The sequence below is a fragment of the Manis javanica genome, chromosome 11 (assembly GCF_040802235.1).
Source record: "Manis javanica isolate MJ-LG chromosome 11, MJ_LKY, whole genome shotgun sequence".
NCBI lineage: Eukaryota > Metazoa > Chordata > Mammalia > Pholidota > Manidae > Manis > Manis javanica.
In genome coordinates this window covers 65381064-65406397 of record NC_133166.1, presented here as the reverse complement: position 1 = coordinate 65406397, position 25334 = coordinate 65381064, and the positions used below count along the sequence as shown (strand labels likewise).

At 40.3% G+C, this 25334-nt stretch overlaps 1 protein-coding gene and 1 pseudogene across 22 annotated transcripts in view; one reads left to right on the top strand and one right to left on the bottom strand.

The window, feature by feature from the left end:
* The window catches only part of PHF21A (PHD finger protein 21A), a 282000-nt gene extending 257179 nt beyond the window's left edge, over positions 1–24821 (top strand). For 17 of the 22 annotated variants that reach the window (XM_073216471.1, XM_073216481.1, XM_073216473.1 and 14 more), the window contains 6 exons: positions 6696–6756; positions 9277–9440; positions 20991–21146; positions 22399–22474; positions 23021–23124; positions 24274–24821. In XM_073216471.1, the coding sequence (XP_073072572.1) occupies positions 6696–6756; positions 9277–9440; positions 20991–21146; positions 22399–22474; positions 23021–23124; positions 24274–24531 (819 nt within the window). In that variant the 3' untranslated portion in view covers positions 24532–24821. Of the gene's footprint in view, positions 1–6695; positions 6757–9182; positions 9206–9276; positions 9441–20990; positions 21147–22398; positions 22475–23020; positions 23125–23545; positions 23706–24273 lie in introns of all 22 variants that reach the window. The other 5 variants (XM_073216485.1, XM_073216487.1, XM_036994126.2 and 2 more) reach the window with 3 other exon arrangements.
* Positions 10760–11644, bottom strand: LOC118967574 (small ribosomal subunit protein eS12-like; annotated as a pseudogene).
* Positions 24822–25334: the final 513 nt, after the last annotated feature.

The following is a 25334-nucleotide window of genomic DNA, read 5'->3' as shown; positions in this document are numbered from 1 at the left end:
CATAGCGGAGCCCACGGCAACCATGCACGGAGCCTCCTTCACAGCGGCCGTGCAAGAATCAGAGACCCCATCTGTACACAGCTGCCCAGCACAAGCCGCTAGAGGTCTCTGTTCTCCCGGGAGAGGAAGGCCACAAACTAGCAAGGATGGACGTTTTCCCAGCTGACACGTGGTAACTAACCCATGGCTGTCTCTATCGCCATGAAAAGGCAGAAGAATTTGATACAGACCAGATTAACCCACACAGTCTCCCCTGAAAAGAAATCTGAGGAGATAGACCTAACCAATCTTCCTGAAAAAGAATTTAAAAGTAAGGTCATAACCATGCTGATGGACTTACAGAGAAATATGCAAGAGCTAAAAAGGGAGAATACAGAAATAAAACAATCTCTGGAAGGATTTAAAAGCAGAATGGATGAGATGCAAGACGCCATTGATGGATTAGAAACCAGAGAACAGGAACGCATAGAGGCTGATGCAGAGAGAGATAAAACGATCTTCAGGATTGAAACAATATTAAGAGAACTGTGTGACCAATGAAAAAGGAATAAAATCCGCATTATAGGGGTAACAAGAAGAGAGTGTATTTGAAGATATAATTGCTGAAAACTTCCCCAAACTGAGGGAGGAAATAGTCACTCAAACCCCAGAAGTACACAGAACCCCCAACAGAAGGGACCCAAAGAGGACAACACCAAGACACATAATAATTAAAATGGCAAAGCTCAAGGACAAGGACAGAATTTTAAAGGCAGCTAGAGAGAATGAAAAGGTCAGCTACAAAGGGAAACCCATCAGGCTATCATCAGACTTCTCAACAGAAACCTTACAGTCCAGAAGAGAATGGCATGATATATTTCATGCAATGAAACAGAAGGGCCTTGAACCAAGAATACTATATCCAGCACGATTATCATTTAAATATGAAGGAAGGACTAAACAATTCACAGACAAGCAAAAGTAGAGGGAATTTGCCTCCCACAAACCATCTCTACAGGGTATGTTAGAGAGACTTCTCTGGATGGGAGTAGTCCTAAGGCTAAACAGATGTCACGGTAAAATCACAGCAAAGAAAGCAGACCAACCAAATACTAACTAAAGTCAAAAAATAAAATCAACTACCCACAAAAGCAATAAAAAAAAACACAAAGGAACACAGAATAAAACAGCCAACATATAAAGAATGAAGGAGGAGGAATAAGAAGGGAGAGAAATAAAGAATCATCAGACAGTGTTTATAATACCTTAATAAGTAAGTTAAGTTAGACAGGAAGATATTAAAGAAGCTAACCTTGAACCTTTGGTAACCACAAATCTAAAGCTTGCAATGGCAATAAGTACATACCTTTCAATAATCACCCTAAATGTAAATGGAATGAATGCACCAATCAAAAGACACAGAGTAATACAATGGATAAAAAAGCAAGACCCATATGCTGCCTACAAGAGACTCACCTCAAACCCAAAGACATGCACAGACTAAAAGTCAAGGGATGGAAAAAGATATTTCATGCAAACAACAAGGAGAAAAAAGCAGGTGTTGCAGTACTAGTATCAGACAAAATAGACTTCAAAACAAAGAAAATAACAAGAGATAAAGAAGTACATTACATAATGATAAGGGGGTAAGTCCAACAAGAGGATATAACCATTATAAATATATATGCACCCAACACAGGAGCACCAACATATGTGAAACAAATACCAGCAGAATTAAAGGAGGAAATAGAATGCAATGCACTCATTTTAGGAGACATCAACACACCACTCACTCCAAAGGACAGATCCCCCAGACAGAAATTAAGGACACTGAGGCACTGAACAACACACTAGAACAGATGGACCTAATAGACATCTATTAGAACATCTAATAGAACTCTACATGAAAAAGCAGTAGGATACACATTCTTCTCAAGTGCACATGGAACATTCTCCAAAATAGACCACATACTGAGCCACAAAAAGAGCCTCAGTAAATTCCAAAAGATTGAAATTCTACCAACCAACTTTTCAGACCACAAAGGTATAAAACTAGAAATAAATTGTACAAAGAAAGCAAAAAAAGGCTCACAAACACATGGAGGCTTAACAACATGCTCCTAAATAATCAATGGATCAATGACCAAATAAAAATAGAGATAAAGCAATATATGGAAACAAATGACAACAACAACACAAAGCCCCAACTTCTGTGGGACGCAGCGAAAACTGTCTTAAGAGGAAAATATATAGCAATCCAGGCATATCTAAAGAAGGAAGAACAATCCCAAATGAATAGTCTAACATCACAATTATTGAAATTGGAAAAAGAAGAACAAATGAGGCCTAAAGTCAGCAGAAGGAGGGACATAATAAAGATCAGAGAAGAAATAAATAAAATTGAGAAGAATAAAACAATAGAAAAAAGGAATGAAACCAAGAGTTGGTTCTTTGAGAAAATAAACAAAATAGAGAAGCCTCTAGCCAGACTTATTAAGAGAAAAAGAGAATCAACACACATCAACAGAATCAGAAATGAGAAAGGAAAAATCACAACAGACCCCACAGAAATACAAAGAATTATTAGAGACTATTATGAAAACCTATATGCTAACAACTGGAAAACCTACAAGAAATGGACAACTTCCTAGAAAAATACAACCTTCCAAGACTTACCCAGAAAGAAACAGAAAATCTAAACAGACCAATTACCAGTAACAAAATTGAATCGGTAATCAAAAAACTACCCAAGAACAAAACCCCCGGGCCAGATGGATTTACCTTGGAATATTATCAGACATACAGAGAAGGCATAATACCCATTCTCCTTAAAGTTTTCCAAAAAATAGAAGAGGAGGGAATACTCCCAAACTCATACTATGAAGCCAATATCACCCTAATACCAAAACCAGGCAAAGACCCCACCAAAAAAGAAAACTACAGACCAATATCCCTGATGAACATAGATGCAAAAATACTCAACAGAACATTAGCAAACCAAATTCAAAAATACATCAAAAGGATCATACACCATGACCAAGTGGGATTCATCCCAGGGATGCAAGGATGGTACAACATTGGAAAATCCATCAACATCATCCACCACATCAATAAAAAGAAGGACAGAAACCACATGATCATCTCCATAGATGCTGAAAAAGCATTCGAGAAAATTCAACATCCAATCATGATAAAAACTCTCGACAAAACGGGTATAGAGGGCAAGTACCTCAACATAATAAAGGCCATATATGACAAACACACAGCCAACATCATACTGAACAGCGAGAAGCTGAAAGCTTTTCCTCTGTGATTGGGAACAAGACAGGGATGCCCACTCTCCCCACTGTTACTCAACATAGTACTGGAAGTCCTAGCCACGGCAATTAGACAAAACAAAGAAATAAAAGGAATCCGGATTGGTAAAGAAGAAGTTAAACTGTCACTATTTGCAGATGACATGATATTGTACATAAAAAACCCGAAAGACTCCACTCCAAAACTACTAGAACTAATATTGGAATACAGCAAAGTTGCAGGATACAAAATTAACACACAGAAATCTGTAGCTTTCCTATACACTAACAATGAACTAATAGAAAGAGAAATCAGGAAAACAATTCCATTCACAATTGCATCAAAAAGAATAAAATACTTAGGAATAAACCTAACCAAGGAAGTGAAAGACCTATACCCTGAAAACTATAAGACACTCTTAAGAGAAATTAAAGAGGACACTAACAAATGGAAACTTATCCCATGCTCTTGGCTAGGAAGAATTAATATCATCAAAATGGCCATCCTGCCCAAAGCAATATACAGATTTGATGCAATCCCTATCAAATTACCAGCAACATTCTTCAATGAACTGGAACAAATAGTTCAAAAAATTCATATGGAAACACCAAAGACCCCGAAGAGCCAAAGCAATCCTGAGAAAGAAAAATAAAGTGGGGGGGGGATCTCACTCCCCAACTTCAAGCTCTACTACAAAGCCATAGTAATCAAGACAATTTGGTACTTGCACAAGAACAGAGCCACAGACCAATGGAACAGAATAGAGACTCCAAACATTAACCGAAACATATATGGTCAACTAATATTCGATAAAGGGGCCATGGACATACAATGGGGAAATGACAGTCTCTTCAACAGATGGTGCTGGCAAAACTGGACGGCTACATGTAAGAGAATGAAACTGGATCACTGTCTAACCCCATACACAAAAGTAAATTCGAAATGGATCAAAGACTTGAACATAAGTCGTGAAACAATAAAACTCTTAGAAAAAAACATAGGCAAAAATCTCTCAGACATAAACATGAGTGACCTCTTCTTGAACATATCTCCCCGGGCAAGGGAAACAAAAGCAACAATGAACAAATGGGACTATATCAAGCTGTAAAGCTTCTGTACAGCAAAGGACACCATCAATAGAACAAAAAGGTATCCTACAGTATGGGAGAATATATTCATAAATGACAGATCCGATAAAGGGTTAACAATCAAAATTTATAAAGAGCTCATGCACCTCAACAAACAAAAAACAAATAATCCAATTTAAAAATGGGCAGAGGAGCTGAACAGACAGTCCTTCAAAGAAGAAATTCAAATGGCCAACAGACACATGAAAAGATGCTCCACATCACTTGTCATCAGAGAAATGCAAATTAAAACCAAAATGAGATATCACCTCACACCAGTAAGGATGGCTACCATCCAAAAGACAAACAACAACAAATGTTGGTGAGGTTGTGGAGAAAGGGGAACCCTCCTACACTGCTGGTGGGAATGTAAATTCATTCAACAGTTGTGGAAAGCAGTATGGAGTTTCCTCAAAATGCCCAAAATAGAAATACCATTTGACCCAGGAATTCCACTTCTAGGAATTTACCCTAAGAATGCAGCAGCTCAGTTTGAAAAACACAGATGCACCCCTTTATTTATCTCAGCACTATTTACAATAGCCAAGAAATGGAAGCAACCTAAATGTCCATCAGTAGATGAATGGATGAAGAAGATGTGGTACATATACACAATTGAATATTATTCAGCCATAGGAAGAAAAGAAATCCTACCATTTGCAACAACATGGATGGAGCTAGAGAGTATTATGCTCAGTGAAATAAGCCAGGCGGACAAAGACAAGTACCAAATGATTTCAGTCATATGTGGAGTATAAGAACAAAGAAAAACTGAAGGAACACAACAGCAGCAGAATCACAGAACCCAAAAATGGACTAACAGTTACCAAAGGGAAAGGGACTGGGGAGGATGGGTGGGAAGGGAGGGATAAGGGCGAGAAAAAAAGGGGGGGCATTATGATTAGCATGTATAGTAGGTGGGGAGTACGGGGAGGGCTGTGTAACACAGAGAAAAAAAGTAGTGATTTTACAGCATCTTACTACGTTGATGGACAGTGACTGTGAAGGGGTATGTGGGGAGGACTTGGTGAAGGGGGGAGCCTAGTAAACATAATGTCCTTCATGTAATTGTAGATTAATGATACCAAAATAAAAAATAAATAAATAAATATTTGGAAAAAGAATGTAAAAAAAAAAGAAATTCAGATGGCCAACAGACACATGAAAGGATGCTCCATATCGCTAATCATCAGAGAAATGCAAATTAAAACCACAGTGAGATATCACCTCACACCAATAAGGGTCACCACCATCCAAATGACAAACAACCACAAATGTTAATGGCGAGGTTGTGGAGAAAGGGGAACCCTCCTACACTGCTGGTGGGAATGTAAATTCGTTCAACCATTGTGGAAAGCAGTTTGGAGGTTCCTCAAAAAGCTCAGAACAGAAATACCATTTGACCGAGGAATTCCACTTCTAGGAATTTACCCTAAGAATGCAGGAGCCCAGTTTGAAAAACACAGATGCACCCCTATGTTTATCACAGCACTGTTTACAATAGCCAAGAAATGGAAGCAACCTAAGTGTCCATCAGTAGATGAATGGATAAAGAAGATGTGGTACATATACACAATGGAATATTATTCAGCCATAAGGAGAAAAAAAATCCTACCATTCGCAACAACATGGATGGAGCTAGAGGATATTATGCTCAGTGAAGTAAGCCAGGCAGAAAGAGACAAGTACCAAATGATTTCACTCATATGTGGAGGATAAGAACAAAGAAAAACTGAAGGAACCAAACAGCAGCAGACTCACAGAACCCAAGAATGGACTAACAGTTACCAAAGGGAAAGGGACTGAGGAGGATGAATTGGAAGAAAGGGATAAGGGGAGGGAAAAAGAAAGGGGGCATTACGATTAGCATGTGTAATGTGTGTGTGGGGCATGGGGAGGGCTGTGCAACACAGAGAAGATTAGTAGGGATTCTGCAGCATCTTATTACGCTGATGGACAGTTACTGTAATGGGGTTTGTGGGGGGGACTTGGTGAAGGGGGAGCCTAGTAAATATAATGTTCTTCATGTAATTGTAGATTAATTATACCAAAAAAAAATGTGACCCATCCTGGCTTCAATACAACTGTCATCTGAATCAGAGCCTGACCTGTTTGGAATATTCTCAGAGCCAAGTACATGTAATAAAACCTGTTAGCACCAAGAACTTGGGGTGACTCGCACTAAGTAGTTGGCATGTTGACAGCCATGCTGTGTTTGGTCTTTAGCTTGTGCCAGTATTAGTAGTGACCATGCTATTCATCCAGTCACCTTTCCTTCTTCAATTCTCAAAGCGTAAGAAGAGTGCAGTCACATACCTGAACAGTACCATGCATCCCGGGACCCGGAAGAGAGGTGACTACCTTTTTGTATCTCTCCCTTGCTGATGCTTTTGCTTTTTGTGTTGTGTTTCTTCCCCTTTCCTCCTCCCATTGTCCTATAACCTGTCTAACTCCTATATTCCTTGAAAATAGTTCTTTTGTGTTGTTCTCTGAGAATGGAAGAAAAAGAGAGTGAAATTTCTTGTTAGAGTTCTGTATGCTAAACCAAAGCTGCCTTTCCTCGGATTCTGGCAAAGCTGACTAAGGGATGACTTAAGGCAGCATTTCTGTCTCAGACCCACCAGGGTGTCCCTGAATAACACAGTGAATGGAACACTGTATAGAAGGAAGCATTGTAGCGTCATTGAGCAGAACAGAACTCTGCTGTTGCCAAGGTGTTCTTAGTGGTGTCTAAGTTGTCCTACTGCCAGTAAGACCAGAGCACAAGTCTTAAGTTGCCATGAGCTACAGACTTTCCAGGAAGGAGAGGTAGCCATACCGAGAGCTTAGCATCTGTAGGATGAGGCATCTCCAACCAAGGAAGAAAAAGTGACTTCCCAGCAGGCTCCCCAAAGCAGAAATTCCTAAAGAACTCATCCCCCTATCTTAGATTGTGCCAGGGTAGGCCGTCCAGCTTACTCAGAGGCGGGGCAGAGACCAAGGCAGCAGCAGCTCTCTCTCTGCAGGTTTAAATAGGTATTAATAGCTCAAGAATTTGAGCTCATAAACAAGGTTCTGAAATTGTTCTTTGATGTCAGTAATACATCCCATGGTCCCTTTCTGTATATGATAATGTGTCCCTGAATTATCATTCCAGGCTAAAAAGGTTGCAGGATGAGTGGACTAGCATACTATTTTTTTGCATGTACACACACAATCTCAGAGCCGTTGGAAGCTTGGGAGGTCATCCTTTGTCTACCTTAGGCAGGGCTACAACTACTACAGCTGTACCATTACCACCTTCTTCCCCAAAAGAGACAGCATACCCCCTTAGCGACCCATGCTAATGTTTCATTAGCCCTGTCCTTCAAGTAGCCAAAAACATGTAATGGGAAACCCTAAGTCATTGCTGCATATTAATTCCTGGGCCACAACAACAAGTGTCGTGGGTTATTTTTTTGTTGTTTTATTTTTGGCAATTTTTAGTGAACTCTTACCTTCCCTCTCAGAAAGGAGCCGCTATTCAGAAGCCACAGTTAATTGGTCTGGTCTGTGGTTGGAAAGTGTCTGCTAATGGGCCAGGGGTTAAATGAGGCAGAAAGATGGTAAGGTCAGAGGATGAATGACTGCATTCATAAAGCCTAGGATGTGCCTTCTATGGGTAAACCAACAGCATTCATCTTCCACTTCCCCTTCTAGCAGCACTAAATTCCCCAGAAAAGACAAACTTGTACAATGTTTTATGCTGTAGACATTTTTAGTTTAACACAGATAGGTAATGTTTCTGTCATGTTTGACAGAATCATGACTCTTGTGCGTAATCCTGACATAAAGTCATGAGCCTACATTGTCATCCATCAGTGCTCAGAGGCAGTTGTGTACCTCTCTGGTGCTTTTGTCTCCCCTTGGATATGCTGGATATGGACTGGATCACTCACAGCTTAGAAGCTATGACCCCTAGCCGTTAGAAGACAAAGACCCTAACTTGAGTATATCATTAGACAAGAATGGTTGACCTGGACTTTCCACACTACCCATCAGGGCTCATTTGTTAATCTTTTGTAACCGTGAAATTTGAATCAGAATGCTCTTGCTCAAGTCAGGTCTCTCATTTGGCAGTGTTGCTGATGATGGGGCCTTTCCTGAGATTTTGGAACAGTATTTGTGGTGGAAAGCAGGGAAACAGTTCTTAATCAACTGGAGGAGGGTATGAGTCCAGACATACTTAAATTCATTGTTATTCAGAACATATTTTAGGTGCCTGCTATTGCTGGAACATATCTCTTACTAACTCCACCAGCAAGGCATAAGAATAGTTAACTTGAATTTTGCTTCCTCTCTTTGTTTTTCTCCACTCTCACAAGAAGTGAAATGACCAAAATGTAGATAAGAGAGATAAGGAAATGCAGAATTCCCAAATAAATCCCGTAGTGGGAACTGAGAATCATTACTATTTTAAGAATGATGGTTGCAGAGAAATCTAGAAAGCAATATGTAAAAGATAAAGAAAAATAAAATAAATTCCTATTCCTGGCCTTGGCTCCCATTGAGCTTGACATCTTGTTCTTCATTAGAAATCTGAAATCGTAATAGTCCAGGAGTGTCACCACAGTCTGCCCCAGAAGAGGCCCTTTAACATGACCCAGCACCTCCTGTCATTCTTCAAGACTCACTTATCCTCCCTTCTTTTGAGACTCACGTAGTTGTTTCTAATAGCATTTAAATCTTTGCTTTTCTTCCTCTCTTTGGGACTGTTGTATTAACCTTCTGTCTGCTACCTCACTTTCTTTTCCATGCTAGCCAATGAGGAGCACTGGCCAAAGGTATGTAAGATCATTTTTCCCCCTTTCTTCCCTCCCCCTTTTCCATTTTGTTCCCTTCTCTTGGTATATAGGTCGTCCTCCAAAATACAATGCAGTACTGGGGTTTGGAGCTCTTACCCCAACATCCCCCCCATCCAGTCATCCTGACTCCCCTGAAAATGAAAAGACAGAGACCACATTCACTTTCCCTGCACCAGTTCAGCCTGTGTCCCTGCCTAGCCCCACCTCCACAGACGTAAGTAACTTGGGAAACGTTGGCTCTCTTTCCGAGAGCTTATTTGGGGAAACCGTTACGTATGTTGTCTCCTTACCAGCAAAATCTACTTGACTAACCCTGGAACAGCAGTAATCCCTACAAGAGACTGTATGTCATGTAAGACAGCTTTCTGCTGGGGTCCCAGGTTCTGCCATGTCCTTGAGAATCATGTTAAATATAATATCAGGAGGCTCAGTCAGAGTTTTCAGAGTCTAGATTTGATCACTGTGAATCAGTTCTTAGGATGGGGGATGGAGAGGGAAGTCAGCTCATACAATTGAAAAGTGTGTGGGTTTGTATTGTCAGTGTTTTGGGGGTGGGGAAAATGAACAAGGCATATGTCCCCCTGGCAATCCTTGTTTCTGCCTCGAGTAGAATTAAAGTGGAAAACTATTCTTTAAAGCAACTTTATTCAGCAGAGTTGATCAGAAACAGGTTTCTGGAAAAGTCTCAAATATTTAGTAGCCCTTCACCCAGAAATTGTCAGAGTGTAAATGGGTGCCCTAAGTTTTTTAATGAGTATTCACGAAGTGGTGAATTCACCCAACAAATACTTACTGAGCACTACTCTGCCAAGCAAGCGCTATTCTTGAGGCCGGGGATAGAAAAGGGAACAAAACCAGCTCCCTGCCCACGAGGAGCTCATCGCACATGGTCAGTGGTGGGCAATGAGCAGACAGACTCATAAAATGCCAGGCAGTGATGAATGCTGTGAGGAAAAATGGAGCAGAATAAGGAGATAAGGAGTTAACAGCAAGAGGTTGCTGTTTTATGAAGAGTGGTGAGAGAAACCCTCTCTGCAAGGAAGTGAAATATGTGGAAGGAAGAGCATTCCGTGCAGAGGGAACATGGCCTAGAAGAAAAGCAAGAAGGCCAGAGAGCTGGGGCGGAGGGAACAGGCGAGAGTGGTGGGAGATGGCACCCCAGAGGTGGCAGGGTCAGTCATGCAGGGCTTGTGGCTTTTACTTTGCGTGACATTGGAGACCACTGGAGGGTTTTGAGTAGAGGAGTGATGTAATTTTTCCACTTTTAATCTTGACAATTTTCAAATGTACAGAAAAGTTGCATTAATAATACAAAGAACAAATTATACCCTTCACAAGTTTCATCAGTTGTTACATTGTTGATTCAACACTTGTTACCATTTGCCACATGTGCTTGCTTACTCCCTGTGCACACACACACACTTTTTTGCTGAATAGTTAAAAAATAGTTAAATGTGACATAGTTGTAGACATCATGCATCTTTATTCAAAATACTTCAGTGTATATCTCCTAAGAACAAAGATAATATCTGATACAGCCACAGTGCAGTTATCAAATTAAGGAATTTCAATATTGATAAGACATTATTAAATAGTATACAGTCCATACTCGGATTTCTCCAGTTATCTCAATAATTGCCTTAGTAGCACTTTGTTTTCTCTGATCCAGGATCCAATATGAGATCATTCTTGATATTTATTTACCTATTTAGTTATTTTGAGGAATAAAAACCAAGTGTTTTATTTGTTTTTTTCTTGCATTTGAAGTATTCCTTGATAATATCCTTGGCCTGAGACTCTTTGCCATAGTCCTTAACCAGCACACAACTGCAACCAACCACTTTATGGGGTTTTCCCTCTCTGACAGTTTTATAGAGGCCTTGTTTTCCCTAATTTCTTGTTGTCATCAAGCTTAATTAGGTTGACTTGATGTTCAGTACAAAGAGCCTCCACTGTCTTGACATACACAGGCTCAACACAGTTGGATGCAAGCATGCAAAGATGAACATGGTACTTGTCTCAGGCTTTGGCAGCTTCACACATTCCTTGTGCTATGCCGCCATGGATGAGGGCAGTCTTCAGCATCTCTTGTAGAGCAGTATTAATGCCCATTACACCTCCCGTAGCAATGCCTTCCTCGGCCATGTTGGTGGATTATGAGTGAAACCCAATCTTGAATGCACCTGAGCCTCCACCCCCGTGCAACCTGCAGAAAAAGCACCCTTGATATTTATCATCATTGATATTTTCTCTTTAGTCTCCTTACTCTGGAACAGTTTCTCAGCCTTTCTTTGTCTTTCATGACATCAACATTTTGTAAAAGGTAGTCCAGTTGCTAGGTGGAGTGTCTCTCCATTTGGATGATCTGATTGCTCAAGAATAGGAATAATTCCAACATTTTTGTAGGGGCATTAGTAAGTGATGATGAGTCCTTCTCACAAGAGGTATGTGTTGTCAGTCTGTCTCATTTTTGGTGATGTTAACTTGGATCTCTTAAGATTCCATCAAATTTCTCTACTTGTAAAGGTGTCTGGTTTCCTCTGGTGGAGATAGCTTTAAGTCTGTATAAATACCCACTTTCCTAACAAACTGTTGCCCAGTGGTTTTAGTATCCTTTCGTGGTCCTTGCCTGCATTATTTTTTAAGGTGTATGGAAAATTGGCTTGGATTTTAAAAGGATCACTGTGTCTGAAACATGGAGAAGAGACTGTGCAGAGGACAGGATGAAATCAAGGAGATCAGCTAGGAGGCTGCTGTGGTCATCCAGCCAGGAGCTGACGATGGCTTGGCCTAATAGGATGGTAGAAGTAGAGATGGAGAAAAGTAATTGAATCTGTATATATTTTGAAGAGCCAGCAAGATTAGATAATGGGGTATGAGGAGAGAGACTAGTCAAGGGTGAATCCAAAGTTTTTGACCTAAGTTACTAGAAGAATGAAGCTGTCATTTACTGGAGATGACAAGAGGAGCAGGTTTGAGGAAGGAAACCAAGAGGGAAACCAAAAAATGCCCATTTCTTTTGTGAATTACAGAGCTTGTCTATAGGATCATGTTCAGGTAAAATGTCCCTTGAACTTGAATCTCAGCACTTACTAATAATGGTCTACCCCCTTCCAGTGAGCAAAAGAATACCATGTGCATATCCTGAATTAAAAGTCCAGAAGCAACAAAGGAAGTCACCTTGGAGGACTGGGGTCATAGAAGAGTTCTGTTCTCTAGCAGGTTTCCTTCCTTGGACACTGCTGGTGGCTGCAGACCAAGCCTTGCTCTCAAGATTCAGCATTTTGTCCATTTTTCCTAACTTTTGCATTAGTAATTGATGCAGGTTTTCTCCCTGTCCCGCTGATGAATACCAGGAGTCCCTATCAGAAATCTTATTTGCTGGCATCGAAGATTGTCCCAACTTTATTTGAAGCATTGCTAAGGGGATTGCCAGCTGAGAGCTTCTTTGTAGGGATCTCCCACAGGGTGGTGTACAAATGCTAGGGAACAGATGAGTTTGTTCTGCATGTGAGTCTCTTTTCTAAAACACTCTTTTATTTTTTGTGATCCTTGGCTGAGGGGGTTGATGGTTTTCTTTGAGAGACCAAGCCTACTCAGATCAAATCATAAACTAAAATGCTTCTGGCAGGTTTCATCTTAAACTGCAAGCATTGTTCTTTTCAGAAATCTAAAAGTAAAAGAAAACTTTTCTAAAACACAAAATATGTTGAGAAATTCCTAAGTTGAATCTAGTGGAATGGATGTTTTTTAAGATAATTGACTTCTACTTTTACAGTATCCCAACAGCAGTGGTGATTAAAATCAACACACAGGGCTCTCTGTATGTTTGCTGCTGGTTAACATAAGCCCCAACAATGTTAATTAAACAATCACAGTTGAGAGGCAAGCATTTCCTGGGGATCACATATCTAGAGGGACTTGTTAATACCCTGCTGGACGCTAATCCTCAGGATGTATGTACCTTGTTGCCACTGTCATCATTTTTATGAGTTGACTTAGTAATGAAATTTTTTTAGCATGATGATGAAATTGCAGTTAACATGGCCAGGGTGTTTCCGAAAAACATGTCCTCGGCTCCTAGCAAAGAATCATGAATCAGTCATCTTCCAGCTTATCAGTCCATGGTAATAGTTTGGTCAGTCACCAAAGCCTAAGTCTTTTGATGTGGAGCAGCGCCTATGTAGGACTTCCTCTGCTCTCTTTAAGCAAGGAACCAATTCTTTGTGGATGAAATATGTGTCTTTGCATTTTTTTTTTGAGAGGGCATCTCTCATATTTATTGATCAAATGGTTGTTAACAACAATAAAATTCTGTATAGGGGACTCAGTGCACAATCATTAATCAACCCCAAGCCTAATTCTCAACAGTCTCCAATCTTCTGAAGCATAACGAACAAGTTCTTACATGGTGAACAAGTTCTTACATAGTGAATAAGTTCTTACATGGTGAACAGTGCAAGGGCAGTCATATCACAGAAACTGTCGGTTTTGATCATGCATCATGAACTATAAATAATCAAGTCAGATATGATTATTCATTTAATTTTTATACTTGATTTATATGTGAATCCCACATTTGTCCCTTATTTTTTTTTTAATAAAATGCTGAAGTAGTAGGTAGATGCAAGATAAAGGTAGAAAACATAATTTAGTGCTGTAAGAGGGCAAATGTAGATGATCAGGTCTGTGCCTATAGACTAAGTATTAATCCAAGCTAGACAAGGGCAACAAAACATCCGCAGATGCAGAAGATTTCTCTCAAAACAGGGGGGGTGAGGTTCTAAGCCTCACCTCTGTTGATCCCCAATTTCTCACCTGATGGCCCCCCTGCGACTGTGCCTGTCTTAGGTTATTCCTCCCTTGAGGAATCTTACCCGTCTCTCCTAACCAGTCATCTTCCGGGGCCATACAGGGAAATGTAAAGTTGGTAAGTGAGAGAGAAGCAATATTCTTTGAAAAGGTTAGCTTTTTACTTCTTTGCAGATTTATGCCCTGTGGCTTCTTGCCCAGCATTTGTCTTGAGGTATCTTTACCACTTGGAAGAATTATGATACTCAGTAATTTTCGATATGAGGTACAAATTCTACTAAAGGGCTGTAATTAGGAAAGAAGAAGAAAAGCTATAGAAGTAGCAGATGGAAGAACACATGGGAAGATTGATTATTTCTTTGACATAACTTCTTGTAGAGTAACATAAGCATGTATAGGTTTTTTTTTTTTTGAGAGGGCATCTCTCATATTTACTGATCAAATGGTTGTTAACAACAATAAAATTCTGTATAGGGGGGTCAATGCTCAATGCACAATCATTAATCCATCTCAAGCCTAATTCTCGTCAGTCTCCAATCTTCTGAAGCATAACGAACAAGTTCTTACATGGTGAACGAATTCTTACATAGTGAATAAATTCTTACATGGTGAACAGTACAAGGGCATTCATCACAGAAACTTTCGGTTTTGATCACGCATTATGAACTATAAACAATCAGGTCAAATATGAATATTCGTTTGATTTTTATACTTGATTTATATGTGGATCTCACATTTCTCCCTTTATTATTAATATTATTTTTATTTTTAATAAAATGCTGAAGTGGTAGGTAGATGCAAGATAAAGGTAAAACATAGTTTAGTGCTGTAAGAGGGCAAATGTAGATGATCAGGTGTGTGCCTATGGACTAAGTATTAATCCAAGCTAGACAAGGGCAACAAAACATCCGCAGATGCAGAAGATTTCTCTCAAAACAGGGGGATGATCCCCAAAACCTCTGTTGATCCCCAATTTCTCACCTGATGGCCCCCCTGCGACTGTGCCTGTCTTAGGTTGTTCCTCCCTTGAGGAATCTTACCCGTCTCTGGCTAACCAGTCATCTTCCGGGGTCATACAGGGAAATGTAAAGTTGGTAAGTGAGAGAGAAGCCATATTGTTTGAAAAGGTTAGCTTTTTACTTCTTTGCAGATTTATGCCCTGTGGCTTTCATGCCCAGCACTTGTCTCGAGGTATATTTACCACCTGGAGGAATTATGATACTCGGTAAATTCAATATGAGGCACGAATTCTATTTAAGGGTTGTAATTAGGAAGGAAGAAGAAAAGCTATAGAGGTAGCATATGGAAGAAAACATGGGAGGATTATTTCTTTGACATATATCTTCTTGTAGAGTACCTTAAGCATGTATAGGTTTTAAACTACTAACTAACTTGCACTCACATATTAACATAATAGGAATACAGTGACATAAACTAAGCAAATCTATAATTACCATCCATCTCCAGTGAAGCCAAGAAAACCATTTAGGCACCCTAGGCATTTGTGAAAATTTGTCTATGATATGATGGATATTGTCCAACTGTACTTGAACAGTCTGAGAGAAATCAGACAAATTAAAGCAACCCATTTCTGGGATCTGTTCACATCCCATATGTTCTTTTAACCGTCGATAAGCATGTATAGGTTTTAACAAACTAATTAAATTGCGTACACACATTAACAGAATAGGAATATAGATACATAACAAAAGCAGAGCTACAATTACCAGCCATATCCAGTGAAACCAAGAAAACCAGTTAGGTACCCTAGGCATTTGTGAAAACTTATCAGTAATATGATGGATATTGTCTAACTGAATTTGAATAGTTTGAGAAAAATCAGACAAATTAAAACAACATATTCCTGAGAACTGCTCACATCCTGTATGTTCTTTTAACAGTAGATAGTCTATAGTCACACGATTTTGGAGCACTGCAACTTGTACTTCTCCTAATTCTTGGTTGAGTTCCGACAATATAGATCCAGTCAAATTTGTTTTACTGTATGCACAGGCCAGCTTAGATATCTCCTTCTTCATTCCAATGGCAAGTCCAGGAACCGGTGGGATGAATTCAGCTACAACTGCAACAGCACCAGGGTCTTTGTTGAAGTTTTTGATGATCATCTTCTGGAATGACTCTTCCAGAGATGTTGATGTTGGAAGTTCTTCTTCGTATCGTATCTTAATTCGTTTTCTGGGTAGCCAAATTAGGCTTTGATCCTCTGTATAAACACAAACAAACCCTTTGCACAGACTTTGATATGACCTTCATACCATTGTGAAGAACCTATTGGAGACCACCACACAGAAACTGCTTTTTTTTTTTTAAGAGAAAGAAATATTATCAGAAAAATGTACTTCCATAGCTGATCATCTAACACCCTTTAAAAGATCAAAATTAAGGATATGTAAAGCATGCATTAATCATTGATTTGCAGTTAATTTTATCCTATCAGGGAGTAATCCCCCCCTTTATTTTTTTATCATTAATCTACAATTACATGAAGAATAGTATGTTTACTAGGCTCTCCCCTACACCAAGTCCCCCCCACAAACCCCATTACAGTCACTGTCCATCAGCATAGCAAAATGTTGTAGAATCACTACTTGTCTTCTCTGTGTTGCACAGCCCTCCCCTTTCTACAACCCGCCACATTATACATGCTATTCATAATACCCCCTTTCTTCTTCTCCACCCTTATCCCTCCCTACCCTCCCATTCTCCCCAGTCTCTTTCCCTTTGGTAACTGTTAGTACATTCTTGGGTTCTGTGATTCTGCTGCTGTTCTGTTCCTTCAGTTTTTCCTTTGTTCTTATACTCCACAGATGAGTGAAATCATTTGGTATTTGTCTTTCTCTGCCTGGCTTATTTTACTGAGCATAATACCCTCTAGCTCCATCCATGTTGTTGCAAATGGTAGGATTTGTTTTCTCCTTATGGCTGAATAATATTCCATTGTGTATATGTACCACATCTTCTTTATCCATTCATCTACTGATGGACACTTAGGTTGCTTCCATTTCTTGGCTATTGTAAACAGTGCTGCGATAAACATAGGGGTGCATCTGTCTTTTTCAAACTGGAGTGCTGCACTCTTAGGATAAATTCCTAGAAGTGGAATTCCTGGGTCAAATGGTAAGTCTATTTTGAGCATCTTGAGGAACCTCCATACTGCTTTCCACAATGGTTGAACTAATTTACATCCCCACCAGCAGTGTAGGAGGGTTCCCCTTTCTCCACAACCTCACCAACGATTGTTGTTGTTTGTCTTTTGGATGGTAGCCATCCTTACTGGTGTGAGGTGATATCTCATTGTGGTTTTAATTTGCATTTCTCTGATAACTAGTGCTGAGGAGCATCTTTTCATGTGTCTGTTGGCCATCTGAATTTCTTTTTTGGAGAACTGTCTGTTCAGTTCCTCTGCCCATTTTTTAATTAGATTGTTCACTTTTTGTTTGTTGAGGTGTGTGAGCTCTTTATATATTTTGGATGTCAAGCCTTTATCGGATCTGTCATTTATGAATATATTCTCCCATACTGTAGGGTACCTTTTTGTTCTATTGATGGTGTCCGTTGCTGTACAGAAGCTTTCTAGCTTGATATAGTCCCACTTGTTCATTTTTGCTTTTGTTTTCCTTGCCCGGGGAGATATGTTCATGAAGAAGTCGTTAATGTTTATGTCTAAGAGATTTTTGCCTATGTTTTTTTCTAAGAGTTTTATGGTTTCATGACTTACATTCAGGTCTTTGATCCATTTTGAATTTACTTTTGTGTATGGGATTAGACATTGGTCAAATTTCATTCTCTTACATGTAGCTGTCCAGTTTCGCCAGCACCATCTGTTGAAGAGACTGTCATTTCCCCATTCTATGTCCATGGCCCCTTTATCCAATATTAGTTGACCATATATGTTTGGGTGAATGTCTGGAGTCTCTAATCTGGTCTGTGGCTCTGTTCTTGTGCCAGTACCAAATTGTCTTGATTACTATGGCTTTGTAGTAGAGCTTGAAGTTGGGGAGTGAGACCCCCCCCCCCACTTTATTCTTCTTTCTCAGGATTGCTTTGGCTATTCGGGGTCTTTGGTGTTTCCATATGAATTTTTGAACTATTTGTTCCAGTTCTTTGAAGAATGTTGCTGGTAATTTGATAGGAATTGCATCAAATCTGTGTATTGCTTTGGGCAGGATGGCCATTTTGATGATATTAATTCTTCCTAGCCAAGAGCATGGGATAAGTTTCCATTTGTTAGTGTCCTCTTTAATTTCTCTTGAGTGTCTTACAGTTTTCAGGGTATAGGTCTTTCACTTCTTTGGTTAGGTTTATTCCTAGGTATTTTATTCTTTTTGATGCAATTGTGAATGGAATTGTTTTCCTGATTTCTCTATTGGTTCATTGTCAGTATATAGGGAAGCCACAGATTTCTGTGTGTTAATTTTGTCTCCTGCAACTTTGCTGTATTCCGATATCAGTTCTAGTAGTTTTAGAGTGGAGTCTTTAGAGTTTTTTATGTACAATATTATGTCATCTGCAAATACTGACAGTTTAACTTCTTCTTTACCAATCTGGATTCCTTGTATTTCTTTGTTTTGTCTAATTGCTGTGGCTAGGACTTCCAGTACTATGTTGAGTAACAGTGGGGAGAATGGGCATCCCTGTCTTGTTCCCGGTCTCAGAGGAAAAGCTTTCAGCTTCTCGCTGTTCAGTATGTTAGCTGTGGGTTTATCATATATGGCCTTTATTATGTTGAGGTACTTGCCCTCTATACCCATTTTGCTGAGAGTTTTTGTCATGAATAGATGTGTCTTTGCATTTTATATTCATCTCTATAGTTCTAAAAGTGTGGTCTGGGGTCCTTGAGACTCTTTCAGGGGGTTCATAAAATCAAAACTATTTTCATGATAATACTAAAATATTACCATTTTCATTCTCATTCTCTCAAGAATGAACAGTGGGTTTTCCAGATACTGTATTACATGTGATGATGTCATCTCTCTGATAGCTAATGAATTGTGCACTTGGATGTTCTGGGGTTTAAAAATTTTTTAATAACACTATTTTTGTAATTTCTTATGATTCTATAATTTCAAAATTAAAGTTTTAAACATTCTAATACAGTAAATATCAATAGATAAAACCCAAATAAACAAAAGCTCTTGAGGTCCTTAGTAATTTTAAGAGTGTAAAGGAGTCCTGATACCACAAAGATTAAGAACTGCTGCTATAGAATATAATAGGATAGGAAGTTTTCTTTCCTTTAGAAAACTAAAATTATTTAACCTTTATTTTTTGTACCCTCTGCCTTCCACTTCTTGATGTTCTCCTTACTCAAGAGCAAAGGAAAGTAATCAGAACTCTTTACCCAACAAAGCCCTCAGAATAAGATCCCCGTTTTGTCTCATTTATTTCATCACTGATAATTTTATCTGTGATTCATGTAAACTTTATAAAGATGCAGACTTACAGCATGAGGCTAAGGTTCAAGGAAAACTAACTCTCTAGTGAAGAGACACACCCCTTAGCCTGATTTTAAGACTGAAAAGTTACAGTTAATCTTACACTTAATTGAGGGATGAAACCTTAACCTCTTTCCAGGCCTTCAAGGTGAACTGTGAGGCTGCATTCTCTTGAGTATTTTTGCATGTGTACTGAGTATCTTTTTTACTGCCCACAGATAACTTTTTTTCACTAAAAAGATTAAAAATCCATCCACACTCTGATTATCTTACAATTTTTTACATCCAGTTTTCTCTGCTGCTAGGTAGTACCCTAGGGAATCATGGAGAATATTTCCTTTGCTTCAGAGAGAAGGTCTGGGAGGACGGGTTCCTTCTAGTGGTGATGGCTGAGGGGTTATGTCAAAGGAAAACTTGAGCATTGCTCTCTGTGTCATTGCTTTCTGTGCAGAATTAGGCAATTAGGCCTTCTGACAGTATAGCCTAGAAACCTAAAACAACACAGTAAAAGTGGAAAGGGTATGCTGCTAGCTGTGATGATGCCTTGCTCTCTAACCTATGTCACATTGCTTCAGTCTTCCCATCCCTGGTGTCTTTATCAGCAGCATTAATCCTGTTCAGAGATCAGGCCAGAGATTGACTTGCTGAAAAACCTCATTTTTTTTCCAGGTGTTCTCCCTCCAAATTTTAAGTAGATCTACTTTTTTTCTGATGATGCCTTCTGTTCAGAGAGCTCCAGCAGACTTACCTGAGTACCAAAACTAGCCCTGATGGGGTGGGGAGACAGGCAGAATGTGCACTGGGGCTGCTCTTCTTTTTCCGTCTGGTGAAGTATTTTGCAGGGAGGAATAAAGCATCACAAAATAGAATGGTCCATTTAACAGCAAATACCAAATACTAGTTTTAAGAGTATCCTCAGCTGTTGCTTTGGCTTTTTAAATTCTTCAGGTTGGAAATCTTATAGGAGTTTAATTTGCTCCTGACTTAATCTTTTCCCACTTGAACTTTCACTGTATTTTTCTCTCCCCGAGCAAGTAAAGAGTTTAGTATAATTCCATTTCTTATCTGTCTTCTTTCCCAGTCCTTCTAAACTTCCCCCAAAATGATAGGTAATAATTGTTTGAACTGTATTGTATTGTGAAACACTTTGATGAATGGATTTCGATGTCTTTAAACTTTCTAATTTGTTGGTTGGACTCTATCAAAGCTTAATATGCTGAGCTATCACCTGTAAAGTTAATTTTGTCCCAGGTGACTACAGAGCTTTCCTGTAAACCCTACTTTAAAATGAGAATACTGTCCCTGCCTGGAGAACCTCAGCTTTGTGGAGCAGTTGGGGTTTGTGCCATTAGTAATTCATTCTTTTCTTGAATACTCTAGTATTGGAGGGGGCACAGCTGATTATCCTAAAACACGTATGTACCCAGAATATGCATGTTAACATTCAAATTTTACCTTTTTTATTCCTTCTTTTACCTTTCCTCTCAATTTCATAGGGTGATATTCATGAGGATTTTTGCAGCATATGCAGAAAAAGTGGCCAGTTGCTGATGTGTGACACGTGTTCCCGTGTGTATCACCTGGACTGCTTAGACCCTCCTCTGAAAACAATTCCAAAGGGCATGTGGATCTGTCCCAGATGTCAGGACCAGGTACTGTGGGTGGCTCAGGCATGGGGAAGAGGAAGACCACTCATTCAGAAGGACTTCTTTCCCCTCTAAGCTGGGGGAATGGCTGAGTCTTTTTCTCTCTGGTAGTTTTCTAGGCTACATCTTTTCACAGCACAGCCCCCACCCACACTGCATCCATCCTCTCAGAAGTTCTCTGTCCTGTTCATGAGACAGTGACAACAGTGACTACAAGACAGTAACTGTCCCCCTATTTGAAATGACTTACATTCTTAAAAGTCCATCTGGCTTTCTGCCTCAGTCTCTAAGAATGGCCCAAACCCAGTATGTGACTTTGAAACTCCTCTTTGGAAATAAAATCCTTAAAGGAAGATTCCTAATTATTGTTTAATTCAAGTAAGTAACAACAGTTTCACTTTTAATTTGTGGTATCATCAGGATCAGAGAACTAACTATAAAGTGCTGTTGTAATATAATATTTCATGGACTTGAAAGCCAGACATATTATCAATTGTGTTAACCTCTTCCCTCCTCCTCTGTTTGGTTTCTGATCTCTTTTTCTCAACTGTCCATGTGTCTTTATGTTTTATTACAAGTTGTCTCTTTTTGGAATTAGGTAAGGTGTTAATAATAAATAAATAAGCCCAATAGCTTAGGATTCTTTGGAATCCTGTTTGAGAGAATTCTGGTTTTTCCCCTTTTAATCTTGGTCCTCATCCTACTGTTTCCCTGATGTAGTAGAAACACTTCTCTCTGTGCTGCTCTCTTCCTCATGCTGCTTTGTGATCCTCAGATAATTTTCTACACAGGATATAGATTATCTTGTAGTATTTGGAGCTGATACCTCATTTTCTTGGTCAGGCTGTCTTTGTGGGACATTTAAAGCTAAAGTTGAGACAGGTAGCCCATGTCAGGTCAAGGACAAAATTGCCAGTAGATGCTGCCATCGTGCATACTTGCAGTTTGTGTGCTAACTGTTCTGGCTGTGGGAGTATTTGGGAGTCGTGTGGCATATGTAAAAAGATAGGCATTACCAGCCAAGGCTTAGCCTCTTTGTAAGCCAGGGCTCATGTGGCTTGGCTCCTGCTATTACAGAACCTTGTTCTCAGGCTATTTGGAACTTTGTAGTCCAGAAACTATAGACCAGGGCTTCGCAACACTGCCGCCATAAATGCTTCCTGGTTGTCTGCCAATAGCTAAGAAAACATTGCTTGTTATTACACAGAATGTGTGTTTATACCTCCTTCTCAAGGTAAAATCCTAAAACTCTTTTCAGATGCTAAAGAAGGAAGAAGCAATTCCATGGCCTGGAACTTTAGCAATTGTTCATTCCTATATTGCCTACAAAGCAGGTAAAGAATTATCCATACCTCCTTTTGTGTAAATTTCCCCTTGTTCAAAAAATAAAAGTACTGGAAGACAGTATTTGTGTTGTTTTCAAAAGGAAATTTAAAGTTAATATTGAATGAAGTGAAAGGTTTGTATGGTACTTTCTTGAGGAGGACCAATGAGAAGTAGGATCTTATTTATGTAAAGCCAGACCCAATCCACTGAATTTTCTTAATGTACTTAATGCATATAAAAGGAAGTCCAGGTGGGCTGGTTCTGTACAGTGGCTGTGGGGCTCAGGGGGGAACTCGGTAAAAATGACTTCTTGGCAAGCTTTCTGACCACTGGCCTTTTCAAGTAATTTGTTGTCAAAATTATTCTGGTTTTGAGAAGACAAGTAGTGATTCTACAGCATCTTACTACACTGATAGACAGTGACTGTAATGGGGTTTGTGGGGGGGACTTGGTGAAGGGGGGAGCCTAGTAAACATAATGTTCCTCATGTAATTGTAGATTAATGATACCAAAATTTTAAAAAATTATTGTTTTTTTGTTTTGTTTTGTTTCAGCAAAAGAAGAAGAGAAACAAAAATTACTTAAATGGAGTTCAGATTTAAAACAAGAACGAGAACAACTAGAGCAGAAGGTGAAACAGCTCAGCAATTCTATAAGTGTAAGTAAACCTCATGCATTGAGTGATAGATACGGAGATGCAGAACTTTTTGTGTACATAACAGTATATACACTCCCAGGGCTGATTCAGGTCCTTCAGTTTATTATCACAGATTAACCTGGGTGGATGCAAAGTTTGCTTCAGAGTTTGGGCCCTCAGGAACTGGTGGCCATTGGAATATGGTACCTCAGCCAAGCTCTGGAACCTTCTCTTAGCTTTGATCTGAGAGAGGATTTTCAGTCTCCAGGCTGAAGAGATAAAGTACCAACTGCAGGTCTAGTCCCCACCTGTGTGCTCCTGGTGGGAGGTTGTGTGGAGCCCCTGATGGCGGCAGATGCAGAGTAGACTACTGTGTGGGATTCTTTCTCGTCACCCTAGCTGGTAGTTTGATCCACATGGCCCTTCCTGCCCTTTCTTCCAGACCCTGCCGATAGCATTTCCAGGTTTTCCTGAGCAGCCTGAGGAAGAGGGGTTTCTAGAGACAAGTATTGGAAGTAAATACTGGCCTGGAACAGCCTGACCTGTTCAGTGGGAATGAGGTTGTATCCCTGTATCAGCAGGGATTCTGTATTTGCCAGCAGGTGTGTGGGAGGCAGGGAGCAAAAGGGCAAAAGACTCTAAAGTCCATGATCAAAGCAGAAGGGCTTTTGTTGGCTATGGTGTTTGATTCTTCTAAATATCACTGACCTGCCCCAGGTTCTGCCTCTACATTCTTGCTATCCAAATGATCTTCAGTAGGTACTCAGATTGAATCCAGATACCACAGGCTTCTTTTCTACCCTGGAAAGCTGTCTGGTCTTGAGCGCATTAGCACTCATTGCCCTGGCAGAAGCCTACCAAAACCTGCCCTAGCCAACTTCAGCACAGCTCTGGGAACTTTGTTTTTAATGACTCTTATTTTATCGTATTCTAGCAGTAATTTACATTTAGTCTTAAGTCCTAGTGTGCAGTAGAGCTGCTTTTCAACCACTCACTTGCCCTGTCTAGCTTTCCACTTGGGTCTCTTCTTTGTAGCACCCACTCCTGTGTTGCAGAAGCAAGTCTAGGGCTGTACAGTGGCCAGTAGGGGTTCCTTTCCTAGAGAGGGCTTCCAGGTCTTTCAGAAAGGCCACGAAGGCTCAGTGCCACTGCCCTTCTCATTGGCTGCAGAAATGCATGGAAATGAAGAATACCATCCTGGCTCGGCAGAAGGAGATGCACAGCTCCCTGGAGAAGGTAAAGCAGTTGATCCGCCTCATCCACGGCATTGACCTCTCCAAACCTGTAGACTCTGAGGCCACTGTGGAGGCCATCTCCAATGGCCCAGACTGTGCATCCCCTGCCACCGCTGCCACCTCTACGCCGGCCCCTTCCCCCTCCTCCCAGAGCTGCACAGCAAACTGTAACCAGGGAGAAGAGACTAAATAACAGCCCTGTTAGGGACAGCCATGGGATCCCGGCAGCCAAGAGAGCCAAACACTGAAGACTCTAGAAAAGCAAAGCCGGATTTCTTCTGGAAAGTACAGAATTCTTTTGGTTCTTTGGTTCCAGAGAGAGAGAAGATGCTTGTGCCAGGGGGCACCAGAGTTTGCCAATTGATCCTTCTTATTCTGTGTGTACATGCAAAGATTGGACCATGTTACATGAAATAGTGCCAGCTGGAGGTTCTTTGCCAGCACCATGCCAAGTGAAATAATATATTTACTCTCTCTATTATACACCAGTGTGTGCCTGCAGCAGCCTCCACAGCCACCATGGGTTTGTTTTTGTTTTGTTGGGTGGGGAGCAGGGACGGGCGGAGGGAGGAGAGCAGGTTTCAGATCCTTATTTGCTGAGCCGTTTGTTGAGGTAGAGAAGACAAGTCCAAAGAGTGTGTGGGCTTTCCTGTTTCTAAACTTTCACTACTATAAAACCAAAAAAAGGAAGTTGAGATTTAACCAACCCTAGTGCCCAGAGGAGGGATGGGGAGAGAATGGAAGGGAGCTGGGACAGGAAAAGTAAATCAAATAAGCAGTATTTCATATTGTCTGGGGTGGGGCATGGTGCACGGAGAGATGGACACCAAGAAAAGCCACCAGGTTCTTCTCTCAAGCACTCTGCTCCTCCGCCATGGGCCCCCCACAACCCCGCTCCCAAAGTTCCTTCCCTGCTTTGGCAAATGGGCACACATCCTGTGAGTGACCCGTTCCCTTCCCTGAGAACAAGCAGAGCCGCCTTGCCTCTGAGCTTGC